General features: G+C 44.1%; 2 protein-coding genes across 8 annotated transcripts in view; both read left to right on the forward strand.

Annotated features, from left to right (window-relative positions):
* The window catches only part of R3hdm1 (R3H domain containing 1), a 148,399-nt gene extending 146,632 nt beyond the window's left edge, over positions 1-1,767 (forward strand). For all 7 annotated transcript variants that reach the window (XM_036201733.1, XM_036201736.1, XM_036201732.1 and 4 more), the window contains one exon: positions 438-1,767. In XM_036201733.1, the coding sequence (XP_036057626.1) occupies positions 438-799 (362 nt within the window). In that variant the 3' untranslated portion in view covers positions 800-1,767. The remainder of the gene's footprint in view (positions 1-437) is intronic.
* Positions 1,768-9,695: 7,928 nt separating this feature from the next.
* Ubxn4 (UBX domain protein 4) overlaps positions 9,696-15,464 on the forward strand; it is a 32,023-nt gene continuing 26,254 nt past the window's right edge. Inside the window, exon 1 of the mRNA XM_036202236.1 lies at positions 9,696-10,165. Within this exon, the coding sequence (XP_036058129.1) occupies positions 10,084-10,165 (82 nt within the window). The 5' untranslated portion in view covers positions 9,696-10,083. The remainder of the gene's footprint in view (positions 10,166-15,464) is intronic.

Genomic DNA, 15,464 nt, shown 5'->3' on the forward strand with positions numbered 1-15,464 from the left:
TTTAGGAGCAAGAAAGAGGGCCACAGGGAAAAGATGAGGAAAAGAAAGGGCTCATTCTCACCATTGGAAAAAAGTCAATGAGAAGTTGTCTTTGTGTGGTAAAGTGCTTTTGCCTTTGTACTTCAGTACTGCTGAGCAGCCGTGGGTGGGGAGGACAAGTGCTGTTCTCTTTATTTCACACTGGGAGTGGGAAGCTCAGAAAAGGTTTGCCCAGTGAACCTGGTCTAGAGAATGCCACTGTTTAGTGCTACACCTTATCAGTCAAGACTGAGATCAGTAGCTTAGCACTTAATGAGGAGTTGGAATGATTTTAAAGAGAAAAGGAGATTTTGTGAGTTTCCATAATGTCAGAACATTGTTTCCTGGGGTGGCAACATTCTTGATCCAACTTCCCTAGTGATAGGTATGCATTAACTCTCTCACCTTTTCCATGCTAGTTGTTGGCAAGGTCTTGGAAATCACGGAACTACCAGATGGAATAACTCGAATGGAAGCTGAGAAGCTTTTTGGGGAACTCTTTAAAATTGGCGCCAAGATCCGATGGCTCCGGGACCCCCAGTCTCAGCCCCAGCCACGTCGTCATCCTCTGTGCTGTGGCAGTGGGGATAGCACTGTCCACCCCGAGCGCTCTAAACCCAATGACCTGGCCTCTACGTACACTGTCCTAGCCACGTTCCCCTCCATCTCCGCTGCACAGAGTGCACTGAAGAAGCAGATCCACTCGGTGAACAAGTTCAAGCTGAGAACGAGCAGGAAGCACCACGACTTCCACATTTTGGAAAGGGCAAGTTCTCAGTGAACCAGCCTCCTTTGGACCCTCTAGACTCCCCTGCCCTCTCCCATCTTATTGGCTTGATATGTGGAGTGAATGTTAATATAGAGACTCCTGGGATGTGTGGCCACATGTTACAGCTTTTGGAAGAAAAGCCAGGAACCCAGTAAAGGGAGGGGGAGATATTCATTTCACCCCAGTGACTATAGGAACCCACACAGGAATGATACAGAGATAGCAGCTTTTTCTAAAGAAATGCTGTTCAGAGGCCTCCTAACTTTTATAGTTATTTTGTTTTATATTTCTGAATTCTTGTATCAGATCCAAAGCTCTATTGTACAGCAAATTATTCTTCAAAGTGATTATAACCAGTTGCAACCTGTATTTCTTTTTGCAGCCAGCACAGTGCGAACCAACTCAGACTTTGGGAGAAAAAGAATGCAGGAGTGGAATAACCAAGTCAAAACCATGTCAGAACTATCCTTTGGGGGGTGCTGAGGGTGCTAAGGAGACCCACAACTAGACATTACTCCTCCACTGAATTGCTAAACACAGAAAAGTTTTCCAGGAAATCCAGAACTCCCCAACAGAGTCCTTCCTTCTTCATTTAGGTAGTATGGCCATTAAGTATAAGGTAATTATGTTCTCAATGCCTCCTAATCAAACCACTTAGGTTACAAAGAAATAGGAATCATCCTAGGCAGGAAAATTGTTCCACTTTTTTTAAGTGTCCTTCTGATAACTAAATGCATTCATCTGCATTCTCCTCTGTGGATACTTTATCTCCTGAGGAAATGCATTTGTCGAGTGCTGACAATTTCTTAAGTGGTTTCATTTTGTTTTCATTGTTTGCAGCGGATTACTGGACATCCAAGATTCATTGCACTTATGAACAAGGAACCTTATTTTCAATTTCTGTGTAATTTTGCAAGGCTGTACAATGTGCTGATGCAAGCCTTTTTCAGTTCAAGAGAATAAATGTTTACAAATGTAGACCCACTTTGTCTTTTTTCAATTTGAAACCTCTTTAGGGGCTGGTAAGGTGGTTCATCAGGTGAAAGCACTTGTATATCAGTCTCTAGAAACCATAAAGGCAGAAGGAGAGAACCCACCAAAAGCAGTCCGAGAAACAATTAGTATCACAGCTGACAACTGAAGAGGACCTGCACTCCCATTCAGGCTAAGGGAAGTTACTTTTCCAGATGCCACCAGTGAAGGCCTTGTGACCTGTGAAAAGTGGAAAGAGACCTCAGATTAAAAGCCCAGCTTTCTTGTGTTCTTGGTGTGAGTGAAGGCAGCACACCACACTACTGCACACAGCTGCTAAGTTAGTCTCCACATCAGCAACAGAAAAACGTCAACGTAAGACTTGAGCAGAGACCAGCAGAAGGTCTTTGTGGAGGTCATCTGAACCTTGCATCCCAGCAGTCTTCATGGTCCAGTACCTGGCTTCTCAAAGCTGTCCCCATGTCTGGAGTTCTCGAAGCGTTGAGAGCTGACAATGAAAGAAAACCCAAGGCTTCCGCTCACGGTTCAACCCGTCAGCCTTCATAGCATAAAGCATCCCTTGTGCCTGATCGGTCATGTAGCAGAGCACATGGTTGCTGACTTATTTCTAACTCATTCATTTGGGATTGATTTTTTTCCCTGACACAGGAATATTGGAAAGGCATAAAGAAAAGACAGGAGGAAAGCCTGAGTCAGAAACACAAAAGTCAGGGTAGTTGTCTGGGAAAGAGGAAAGGAAGCATTGAAATAGATGAAATATCAGTGAAGTGAAATCTCTTGGTGCTTAACAAATTTGCTTGTTTAACAGAAACCTTAAACCATGTGTGGCAGTGCATGTCTATAATCACAGCACTTGGAAGTTGAGGCAAGAGCTCCTTTTCCAGGATTTTTGTGGTAGAAGGAGAGAACTGACTCCTACAAGTTGCCCTCTGACCTCTGACATGCTGTCATACACACAAATAAGTCCTTCGGGTTAAGGATGTAGCTCTCTTGGCATGATGCTTGTCTAGCATTCAGAAAGCCCTAGGTTTGATCCCCAGCACCACATAAACCAGGTGTGCTGGTTCACACATGAAATCTCGGCACTAGGGAGGTGGAAACAAAAGAGTCAAAAGGTCATCTTTGGCAAGTTTGAAGACAGCCTGGGCTACATGAGACCTGGAGCCACCAACCTGAAATTTTCAGCTGGTCTGACTTGGATCAAGTCTACTATATTGGGGGTTGGGAGCATTGGTCATGTTTTCTGAGTTGGTCATGTTTTCTGAAGATGTCACCAAGAAAGCCTTCATAGACTGGGAGTGACCATCCTCAAAAAGACTGAAATACAGGGGTCACATGATGAAAGGATGGACACTGGGCAGGTAGAAACCTCTAACCTCTGTTTACACATTTCACTTGAGCCTCAAAATAATTGAAGCCAGGCATAGTGGCCCAAGACTAAAATTCCAGCACTCAGGAGACAGGCATGATGATCATGGTTGAAAGTTCTCTACCAGCCTGGTCTACATAGTAAGATTGTCTCCAATAACAATAATGATGGTATTCCTGGACCTGGTAGCCCATCGAGTAAAGGCACCTACCACCATGCCTGATTATTGACTATTCACACCTCAGAAACCACACAGTAGGAGAGAGCAGACTCTTGCAAGTCATCCTCTGGCCTCCACGTGAGTACCACGGCAGGCATGCAACCCATATTACACATACATATGTATACACATGAAGAAATAAGTGTAAAAAAAAACACATTAATGTATCAATAAGTGATTCCAGTGAAACTTGAAGAAACTAAAATGTGGTCTGGACAGTGCACACCTATGATTCCAGCACTCGGGAAGTGAAGGCACAAAGATCCAGAATTAAGGTTATCCTCTGCCATACAGTTCATCATAAGACTGTCTTGAAAAACAAAGATTAGACATCCAATTAGCCACATGTCATGGTTAGAACAATAGAGGCTGGTTTATTGTATACTATGTAACATGCTTGGATTTGATCATATACAATAATCTCTGGTTTCACTTATGGTTTTAGTCACCTGTATTCTAAAAATATGGAGAAAATTTCACTAAAAACAATTTGTGTCTTTTAAGTTAGCACCATTCTGAATACATGGTTTGTGATGAAACCTCATAGCATCCTGTTCTGTCATTCCTAGTAATCGTACCTTTTTGTACAGGTGCCCACACCAGTATGCTACCCACCTGTGAGTCACCTAGTTATCTCAAATAAGAGCACTGCTATGAAAGTCTTCAGAGCTGGTGTTCAGGTTGCTTTTTTTTTCTTTTTTTTCCGGAGCTGAGGGCCGAACCCAGGGCATTCCCCAACCCCTCAAGTTGCTCTTTTATCACCTAATATTGGCCCTATAGTTCAAGAGTAGTGATCCTAGGGACTAGAGAGCAAGCTTGCCCAGTGTGGTGAAGCTCTGGGCTCCATCCACAGCACTGCATAAGTGAGGTATAATAGCACATACCTGTAATCCCAGCACTTCAGAGGTGAAGGCAAGAGAATCAGAAATTTAAGGTCACCCTCACTGCAGAGTACCTGTGATATATCCATACATCCCTAACGTAGAACTTCAAAAATTACATATATTTGAGGGGGTGGAGGGACCTGTGTAGTTCTCTTCTACCACATGCATTCTGGTGCTCACACAGGTTGTCAGGCTCAGAGGCAGGCTTTTTTACCCAAGGAGCTATCTTGCTGGCCCCAGAATCAAAATTCTAAGTGTTATTAGACACTATCACCTTAGAAAACTGGGGTGTGGTTCTCTTTCTTTACAATCCAACATTATCTCCTGTACAGTACATGTTGAGTCATCAGTCGACAAATGCAGTGAAAATCAAATGTAGATTCATGATATGAAAGTTTTCAAAACTGCAGATCATTCAGCTGGAGTGGTCAGCCTGTCATCTTACCCGCCCCTAGTGCTGTGGGGAAAGGCTGGAGTCTAAAGCACATGTTCACTTTTTGGCTCATCTGGACAATGGCACCAGTCACTCTCCACACGCAAATAGGCTGAACTTTTCAACAACACAAATCTTGCCATGTTTGGTAACTCCATCATCACAAATCATGGGGTGGGGGGGCTAGAGAGATTGCTAAGCCATTAAAAGTGTTTGCTACTCTGTCAAAAGGGCTGGAATTCAATTCCCAGTACCTACATCAGACAGCTTACAAACACCTGTAGCTCCAGCCCCCAAGCGTTGTGTTTTGGGTTTGTTTGTTGTTTTTTAATATCAATTTTGGGGGTGGGGATTTAGCTCAGTGGTAGAGTGCTTGCCTAGCAAGCACAAGTCCCTGGGTTTGATCCTCAGCTCCAAAGGAAAAAAAATTTTTAAAGATCAATTTTATTTTTATGTGTATGTGGGGGCCCACAGAGGTCAGAAAATGTTGGATTCCCTGGCTAGAAGTAGAGATACCAGGAGGTGGTGGTGAGCTGCCTAATATAGGTGCTAGAAACCAAATTCAGGCCCTTGGCAAGAAAGGAAGCAATCCTAATAACTGAGCAATCCCCCTCTTTGAGATAGTCTCTATGTAGTCCTGGTTGAACTGAAACTATGTAGACCAGACTAGTTTGGAATTCCTAGAGATCCACCTCTTGAGTGTTGGGATTAAAGGCTATGTCTAGTGCTCCAAGGGAATCTGCAGTCCTCTTCTGGACTTTGTGGGTATGTACACATATCCAAAAACACACAGACATTTAAAAAGATTGTTTTAAAAACAAATCCTCCTAGGTCTTGCCAGCTGGGGTCCTTGCTCTCCTCCTGACCTTCTGTTGCTATTTTTGATATTGTCTCATGCAGCCCAGCCTGGCCTTGAACTCACATAACCAAGTGTAGGTATTACAGATGTGCACCACCACACTGGGTATTTTGCTGTCCTGGTCTGGTAACTTGCTCTATCCCTGCCTGCTAAGGCTCTGGTCAAACTGAACTATGACATGTTCCGTCTCCAGGGTTCTATACAATGGTAGCTACTTGAAACTGGAATTCTTCTAGTCTGTGGCAAAGATTTTTTTTTTTTTTTTCTACACCAAACTGAGATGTAGTGTGGTCTTTGAACCCTGGCACGTGGCCAGACTGTTCCAATCTCAGGCAGCTAGGTAGGCCTCTTCCAAGTGTCTCTGGGCCATTGCTTACAGTGGAGGTGGAAACTAGTAATTATTAGTACCACTAGAGGGCCTCACAGTGCAGAAAGGCTTGCTCACAAGCTCTTCAGGCCATCTGGGAGAAGTTGCAAATTGGAGGTAGACATCTAATAGACGTTTACAGAACACTACAAAAGTGGGGAAGTCCTGAATTTTTTTTTTTAGAAGCATAAATATTTAGGTACATAAAGGAGTTTGTGTACAATGTTGAAAATCTACTTCTTGTTAAATTCACATTTGCACTTTACCTTTTTATTTTGAGACAGGGTTTCTCTGTAGCTTTGGAGCCTGTCCTGGACTAGCTCTGTAGACCAGGCTGGTCTCGAACTCCCAGAGATCCACCTGCCTCTGTCTCTGCCTCCCGAGTGCTGGGATTACAGGCGTGTGCCACCACCGCCTGGCGCACTTCACCTTTTTAAACATAATCATTTTATACAGATATAAATATGTAAATATAACATCGAGTTAAGTGGTCCTTCAGCATTTTCCACTTAAAAATGTTTTTTGGAACATAAAAAGCAGGTTATAATTCTCAAGTCCTGAATTCTTAAATGACTGTATGGAGCAGAGCCCCTTGCATTGACACCCTCTTTCACTATTCTGTTGCATTCATCTGTCGAGTAAGAAAAATGCAATTTGGGCAGGTTGAGGAAATGGTGGGTAAAGTGTTTTTGCTGTACAAACACAGTGACCTGAATTTGATCCCCAGAACCCATTTAAAAAAAAAAACAAAGCAAGTCGGGCGGCGGTGGTGGTGGTGGTGGAGGAGGAGCACACCTTTAATCCCAGCACTCAGGAGGCAGAGGCAGGTGGATTTTTGTGAGTTCTGAGGCCAGCCTGGTCTACAGATCAAGTTCTAACACAGGCTCCAAAGCTACACAGAAAAACCCTGTCTCAGGGAAAACAACAAAACAAAACAAAAAAACAAGGCGGAAGGTGGTAGCACACACCTTTAATCCCAGCACTCAGGAAGCAGAGGCAGGATCTCTATGAGTTTGAGGCCAGCCTGGTCTATAGAGCAAGATCCAGGACAGCCAGAGCTATCTGGAGGATGGCAAACAAACAAAAAACCTGATCAATGGTAATGCCAATTCTGGGGAGCCTGAGACAGGCAGATGTTATGCCCAGATCTTGGAGACTCCCACAAGACCACCATGGAGACCGAATCCTGCATGTAAGAGCAACGAGCCTTTATTATCTTCAAGCTCTGAGCATGGTCTCTCTGTCTGTCTGACACAGTAGTGAGAGCAGAGATCCCTGAGCTCAGGTGGGGCGGTGTTGGGGTGAGGGGATTTCCAGGATTCAGGACCCTGATTGCCTGACAATTGTCTAGGGGTATCTGTAAAACAAAAATAGGTGTGTGCTAGACTCAGGGACATCTGGCCACCTTATCCAATGGCTGCAATGTCTGGGATGTCAGGTATTTCCGCATCCCTGGGTGGATCCCTGGGTGGTATCAGCTTAAGGCTTTTCCTGGATCTGGGTGTTGCCTGCCAGTAAGCCTGTCACAGAAGCTGTGTCTAGGCCCTAAGCCTGTCATGGCAGCTGTGTGGTCAAGCTGTTTTGGTGTCCCTCCACAGCAGATCCCTGGGCCTTGTTGGTTAGCCAGCCTGGTCTGCTTGGCAAGCTTCAGGCCCGTAAGAGGCCCTATCCCCAACAAATAAGGTGAATGGTTCTTGGGGAATGACAGCTGACATACCTTTGGCTTCCACACACATGCTCACACAAGTGCGCACACACAAAATGACTTGAGTGGGCATTCAGCACAAAAATTTGAGCATTGTTTCTGCATTTAACTTCTGCCTGAAACATTTAATCTTCCCACCTAGCATTCTTCAGTTAATTTAGGGAAAAAAAAAAGATTTTTTTCCTTAATTGTGTGTGGTGTGTGTGTGTTATGTGCACATGTATGCAGGTGTCCACAGAAGCCAAAGGAGGTTGTGAGATCCCCTGTAGCTGGAGTAACAAGCTATTGTGAGTCATCCAATGTGGGTACTCAGAATTGAGCTCAAGTCCTCTGCAAGAATAATGTGTATCTTTGCACACTGAGCCCCTCTCCACTGAGCCCCTTAAGTCATATCAAAGACTACTTCCTCCAAGTAGCCAGCTTCTCCAGTGGTCCATTTCAGTCTCACATGAGGTTATTTTCAGTAAACTATAATTAATTAATGACTTGATGTAAATTAATGATATCCTGTGGTTCCTCTGCTCAGCGTTGGTTACAGTGGCACTTAGAAGAGTAATTGGCCAATTCAGCTTCATGTTGGCTACCCATCGGAATGTGATCCTTGAGACAGACCGTCGACTGTTTTTAATAACCACTAATGCATAGCTTCCTTTTCTTAAAGATTTATTTATTTAATTATGTATACAATGTTCTGCCTGCATGTATCCATGCAGGCCAGAAGAGGGTGCCAGGTTTCATTACAGATGTTTTTGAGCCACCATGTGGGTGCTGGGAATTGAACTCAGGACCTCTGGAAGTACAGCTAGTGCTCTTAACCACTGAGCCATCTCTCCAGCCCCAATAATTTTTATTTTATGTGCATTGGTGTTTTGCCTGCATGTATCCCACATCTTGGAATTACAGACAGCTGTGAGCTGCCATGTGGGTGCTGGGAACCAAATCTGGGTCCTCTTTAAGAGCCGTCAGGGGCTGGAGCGATGGCTCAGAGGTTAAGAGCACTGACTGCTCTTCCAGAGGTCCTGAGTTCAATTCCCAGCACCCACATGGTGGCTCACAACCATCTGTAATGAGATCTGGCTCTCTCTTCTGACCTGTAGGGATACATGCAAACAGAACACTATATACATAATAAAAATAAATAAATCTGAAGAAAAAGAAAAGAAAGCCGTCAGTGCTCCTAACCACTGAGCCATCTCTCCAGCTCCCACTAACGCATTTCTCAAGTATTTGTCCAGTGATTAAACTGAGAAACGATCTGACAAAACAAAGGCTTTGAATTCTGAAAAGTACATGCATAGTTTTCTTAAACATGATTTGGGCAGGCATTCAGAACCAGACCTATCATCTGTAAAGCACTTAATTACCAAGTACTTGCTAAGCACTTACAGGGTTTTCTGTGTAATCACATAGCCTAAAGGGCAGGTTCCCTCAGGGCTCCAGTTGTCCAGTGAGGCGACTCAACTGTCAGAGGTTAGGAGATTTGTACAGGGTTATGTTGATTATCAATGAAGGTATTCATGACCTGGCCTTTGTTTACAGACTTTATGGGCTTAACCCCTTATTATTGCCCCACATCTTGCCACTAATACTGCTCTATGTTATTCACTTATATCTGCCTCAGGTAAGGGGGTTTATAGCCTTTATCCAGTCTTTTTCTTCTTTCTTTTGTTTGTTTTTTGATTTGGGATTTCTTTCTAAATCCTGGCTGTCCTGGAACTCACCATGTAGACCAGGCAGGCCTCCAGCTCTCAGAGATCCACCCACCTCTGCCTCTGAGTGGTTGGACCAAAGGAGTGCGCCACCACGCCCCTTTGAATCCTGTGTTTTTCACAGGGTCAAGGCTTCCGGTCAACCCATGTAAAGCTTCTTTTTATTTCTTTGTGGAACAGATTGCTTCCACACGTCAGAGCGTGATAGCAGCTCGCTAACTAGCATTTATTCTTACAGCGTCGTGGCGCTCACTACCGCCCCCTTTCCTCGTGCCTGGAAACCACAGTTCATAGTTCTAACAAGAAGGAACTAAACAAGCCTCGAAAGACTACAATTCCCAGAGAGCCTCGCTGCAGGCGACGCCGACGCGCCGTAGCGGTTAGTCATCATTCCCGAGGCCTCCTTTCACTTCCTGGACTCGGAACCGGAGGCTTCGCGGGCGCGCGCACAGACGGGCTTACCTAGGCCACAAGGCTCCCGGGGCGCAGGGCCCCGAAGACGCGCGCGGTCACGTGACACGGGGCCGGGGGCGTGCTTTTCCTGCCTCGCGCGCTCCCGTGCGCGTTCCCGGGGCGGGGGGTGGGCCGCGGTCGGGCGTACGGGCCGGTGAGGAGCCGGATCCTCAGACGAGGCTTCGGACGAGCCGGTGGTTCCCCGGGGCCGCGAGGCCGGAAGACGAGGAGGGCGGGGCCGGCCGTGGGGCCGCGGCGACGCCACACGGAGCGAGCGAGCGAGCGCCCGGGCCTGCGGGGAGCGATGCTGTGGTTCCAAGGCACCATCCCGGCGGCCATCGCGTCCGCCAAGAGGAGCGGCGCGGTCTTCGTGGTGTTCGTGGCAGGTGAGTGGGGAGCGGGCCTGGGAGGGACCGGGGCGGCTGGGCTCGGGCAGCCTCACCCGGTCGCCAAGTGGGCTGGGGTCCGCGCGTCGCCGATCGGGACCGGCGGGGTTTTATGCTGCTTGGCTCCGGGCTTGCTCCGCTTCTTCGGGAGGCGGGCTCGGGGCTCCTCTGGCTCTGTTTGGGCCGCCGGCGTGAGCCGAGCCCTGCAGGCCCTGGCAGTCGGGTTGTCGCAGGCAGACCCCCAGGACCCCCCACCGGGTGCCCCCTTGGTCCTCTGGGGTCCCCTGTGCAGGGAGCTTGGACATCCTTTCAAGTCTTGGCGTTGAGGTGGCATTGGGACGGGCCACTAGGCAGACGGTTGGGTCTCATTAGTTCTGAGCTGTCAAGAAAGCTGTGTCATCGGTAAGCCACAAAGAAACCACCTGATGTCCACAGTAGCTGTCTCAGAATGTTTCTGAAACATAAACTTAAGCTGCACAGAGGCGTAATCTTTTATTATAGCGCCAGGAGGGAAATCTAAGATGCAATAACTGCTTTATTACAAGTTTATATGCATATTTCACACTTTTAACAGTTTTAAAAGTACATATTCAGTCGTGATTCTTACCCCCTTCTAACATAAAGTCTAGTTTTCCAGACATATGCTAACTCATTTACCCAGTGTCTCTAGATTATTTTGTTCCATAATCTGTTTTATTGCTGAAGTTTTGTATATTTGCAGTCAACCATCTGCTTCTTGTAGTTTTCTTCTTACACGGACAACTGTTAATTTGAAGTGTATATTTTTTTTTAAATTTTATGTTCATGCATGTCTGTGGGACTGTGTCAAAAGTCCTGGAACTGGATTTTCAGACGTGTTGAGCTGCTATGTGGGTGCTGGGAATTGAACCAGGTCCTCTGGAAGTGCAGTCAGTGGTGCTCTTAACTGCTGAGCCATCTCTCCAGCTCCTGAAGTGTATTTCTTCACCTACTCTTGTTTAGTAACATTTTACTCATACTAGTTCTATACGTTTGTCCATTTCTGTGAAGAAAAATGACTGGAATATGCATTCGATTCAGCCTTAAAATGTAAATGTCTGATTCTTTTGTTATGCTGACTTTTTAGCTTAGTACTTGCTGTTAATTAGAGCATATATCCTTTAAAGTCAATTGGAGTGGTGTTATACTTTAAATAAGTAAGTCTTGTAAACCAGAAAGGATATAGCACATAAGAATGAAAGAATATGACACTAAAGTATGAGGTCAATAGGTTTATGAAATTTTACTAATGATTGTAAGCCATTACATGGGTTTGGGAATTGAACCCAGGTCCTCTGGAAGAGTGATTAGTGCTTCTAACCACTGAGCTATCTCTCCAGTCCTAGTTTATAACATTGGTTTTTCAGGACAGGGTTTCTCTGTGTAGTTTTTGGTGCTGTCCTGGATCTTGATCTGTAGATCAGGCTGGCCTTAACTCACAGAGATCCGCCAGCCTTTGCTTCCTGAGTGCTGAGATTAAAGGCATGCGCCACCACCGCCAGGCAGTTTATAGCATTTCAGTAGGTTTTTTTTTTTTTTTTTTTTTTGAGAGAGAGATGGATATTTTGCTTGTTTTTGTACTTGAACACATTATGTCCAGAGTTGTAAAGTAACTTGGACCAGGCTCAGAAAAAACGTGGTTGGTTTTCATTTCTTTGAAACAAGATTACACATGACCCAGACTGGCCTTGAACTCCTGATCCTTCTCCATCCAAATCCCAAGCGTTGGGATTACAGATTACTTGTGCAACCACACCAGGTTAAAATTTACAATTTAATAAAGGGAGGCCAATAATTTTTTTTTTTTTTACTTTCAGGATTTGACTACATAACCTTGGCTGGCTTTGAATTCACAGATCTGTCTGCCTTTGCTTCCCAAGTGCTGGGATTGAAGGTGTGCACCACCATACCTTGTTTAACAGTAAAATATTTTAGCCCCTTAGAAAAAGTATGTTGCCTTTTGTTCATTTGTTTTTGAGACAGGGTCACACTTTGTAGTCTAGGCTCACCCCAAATTCCTAATTATCTTCCTGTCTCAGCCTCCCAAGTGCTTAGATTATAGGTGTGTGCTACCATATCTGGTGACTTTTTTGGTATTTTTGAGAGGGGGGTAAAAAAAAAGCAGCCGGGCGGTGGTGGTGCACGCCTTTAATCCAGCACTCGGGAGGCAGAGCCAGGAGGAGCTCTGAGTCTACAGAGCAAGTTCCAGGACAGCCAGGGTTATGCGGAGAAACCCACTCCCCCGAAAAGAAGGGAAAAAAGTAAAGAGCAGCTGTAGGTTATATGGTAAAATAAATAATAGATAAATCATCTCTAGGATCATGGCATCCATGTTTTTTAACAATATGCAATTCATGATAGTTAAACATTCCTAAAAAGTACTAAAGTAACAGTTAATTTGAAAGAAAAAACTTCCCCTTCATGGGTAAGTCCAAACCTGGGGCTTCATTCATGCCAGGTAATTGCTCTGCCAGTGAACTACACCCCTAGTCTAAATTGCTAGATTTGATTAATAAATATTGGAAAACTGTAGGAATACTTGAAGTCTTACACTTTATAGCGCTTTGCACATATCCATACTCCTCAGTTAACTTTACTAGGATTTGCTGGTAGTAGATATATTTAGAATATCAGCAACTATTAAATGTTTGCAGAAATACTGTTAAGAATGGATGGACAGTGGAGTCTGTCCCTTAACCTCTTCCAAAATATAGTTAGTGTTTCTAGAGTCCTAGCTAGGTGGTCACAACACAAAGTAGGATGAATGTTGCTCTAAGAATGTCTAGACACTGGGGTCGTGAAGCAGTCACACTCTGGTAGGTCCCTTTTTTGACACTGACATGACACCGCTGTCTAAAGCGTTCATGCCTTAGAACCTCAGGATCAAGTTACGCCACCACTACCCAGTCCCCAACCAAGTCACACAAATAGTCCTCAAGATATTTTATATTGTATCATAGACATAGCTATTCTCTTTTTAAAAAGATATTTTATTTTATGTTTATTAGTGTTTTCTGCATGTATGTTTGTGTGAGGGTGTTAGATCTTGGAGTTACAGACAGTAATCCCAAGTACCTAAGACTTCAGGAATGGGCTACTACGTCTGGCGTTATTTAATATAATTTTCATGAATTAAGTAATTCATTTAATACTTAAATAAAAACTAAATAATTGTAAAGTTATATTAGAAACTAGAAATACTTCAACCAAATTACAAGAATTTCCAGTTCTAGCTGTTTGAACTGAACAATGTAAAGACAATTTTGCCAAAGTACAAAATCTGATGAGGAGGTGGAAGCAAAGATGCTTGTCTAGTCAGTGATGTTATAAGACAGGCTGAAGTGGTTCATGTCCGACACTGCTGGCTGTCCCCTTTGGCTAACACAGACCACAAAGCCTGTAAGGTTGGAGCAGTTGAGATTTCTTAGGTTGGATGGTGAGGCTGGAAGAGTGCAGCGTCTTTGCTTCAGAGATTGCACACCTTTAAGCGTGTTCACTTTGAGTATCGCTGCTACCTCCAAGTTTAGCACGTGTGTTCCTAAAATCTCAGGGTCATCTGATTTTCTAATGTGGTTGATAACTTGATTAGAAACAAGCCTCTAAAGAGACTGACAGCGACAACTTGTAGTTCTAGTGGAGTAAGAAGTAGTAAGAAGCCTCTTCTCCTGGAGGACTTCCCTCAGCTACTGCTGCCATCACAAGGCTGAGCTAGGAACAGACAGTGCCAGAGGGAATGCGACATTGAGACACTCACTAACCTAGCCAGTCAGTATGGGTGGGGAAATGAAAGACAGCAACTTTATAAAGAAAAGGAAAAAACAAAACATAGTCTCCTTCTTATGACTGACTCAAGCTTAAATATGTTTATTGCCTTCATTTGTTATTCTCCCCCAGGGTTTCTGGCTAAATGTCACCATTGTACATTCTGTTAGATAATCCACGATGTGGGTAGCCTTCATTAACTTTTCAGTTCCATTTGCCTCGTGTTCTCCATTGTTTATTATTTTCCCAGCCACACAGACCTTTCTCTGTACGTGTATTCTTTCTGCATGGTGAACTTTTCTGTACTTGGTGTAGCTCATTCCTGGTCCACCTCAAATGTCAACTTAGAGATGGGTATGATGCTACATGTCTTTAATCTCAGCACTTGGGAATTCAAGGCCAACCCGATCTACATAGTGAGATCCATGACATCCGGGGCTGTGTAGAGAGACCTTGTCTCAAAAACTAAAGCCATCTCAGAGAACATTTCTCTGACCATGGTGAAGAGATTTTATTTATTTGAATGTGTGCTCACATGATCTTGTTACTAACTGAACTGACTGTCTTCCCAAACCCAAACACTCTCATTCATAGCAATTACCGCTTTAAGTGTTGGTAGTTGTCTGCTTGTTTGGATATAGAGCATAAATACATACAATAGATCATTAGATTTTAAGTGTTGGTAGTTGTCTGCTTGTTTGGATATAGAGCATAAATACATACAATAGATCATTAGATTTTAAGTGTTGGTAGTTGTCTGCTTGTTTGGATATAGAGCATCAATACATACAGTAGATCATTAGATTTTAAGCTGTGCTGAGAACAGTGTTTATTTCATATCTAGCACACAAGCCCAATGCCTATGAACTGAACAAATGAACTGAAGTAGAATAAAATAGTGAATGAAGGAAAGACTACGCAACACTTCTCACTCTTGACTGCCTCCTTAAGTGACTGGAGAAAGAATGTTCTTAATAACTATTTCCTAGGTTGATATTTCTTCCAGCCCCGTTGTCTCTGGAAACATTTTCATTCAGAATGCTCTCATTGCAAATAGCAGCTCCCCTTTATTCTTTGTTGTGACTTCCATGAGCCTGTTAAAAGGGTATTCTTAATTGCTTTTCGTCTGTCCCTTTCCATGTCCAGATTTTTCATAGGCTCTCACCTCATTCAGATGTGTAGTCAAGTATTATAGGCATGCTTGTATGCTTACTATATTAAACATTTAAATGTGTATTCCAGTAAATACTGAATACCTGCTTTATGCCTAGGTGCAGGTTCTGTTGTAGGGATTTCCGTCTTTTTTTGTTGTTGTTTTGTTTTTGTTTTTTGTTTGTTTGTTTGTTTTTCGAGACAGGATTTCTCTGTAGTTTTGGTGCCTGTCCTGGATCTCGTTCTGTAGACCAGGCTGGCCTCGACTCACAGAGATCTGCCTGCCTCTGCTTCCCTCAAGTGCTGGAATTAAAGGCATGGGCCACCACCGCCTGGCGAGATTTCCATCTTAAGATAACATGAAAAA

Source organism: Onychomys torridus, chromosome 11 (genome assembly GCF_903995425.1).
Source record: "Onychomys torridus chromosome 11, mOncTor1.1, whole genome shotgun sequence".
Lineage (NCBI taxonomy): Eukaryota > Metazoa > Chordata > Mammalia > Rodentia > Cricetidae > Onychomys > Onychomys torridus.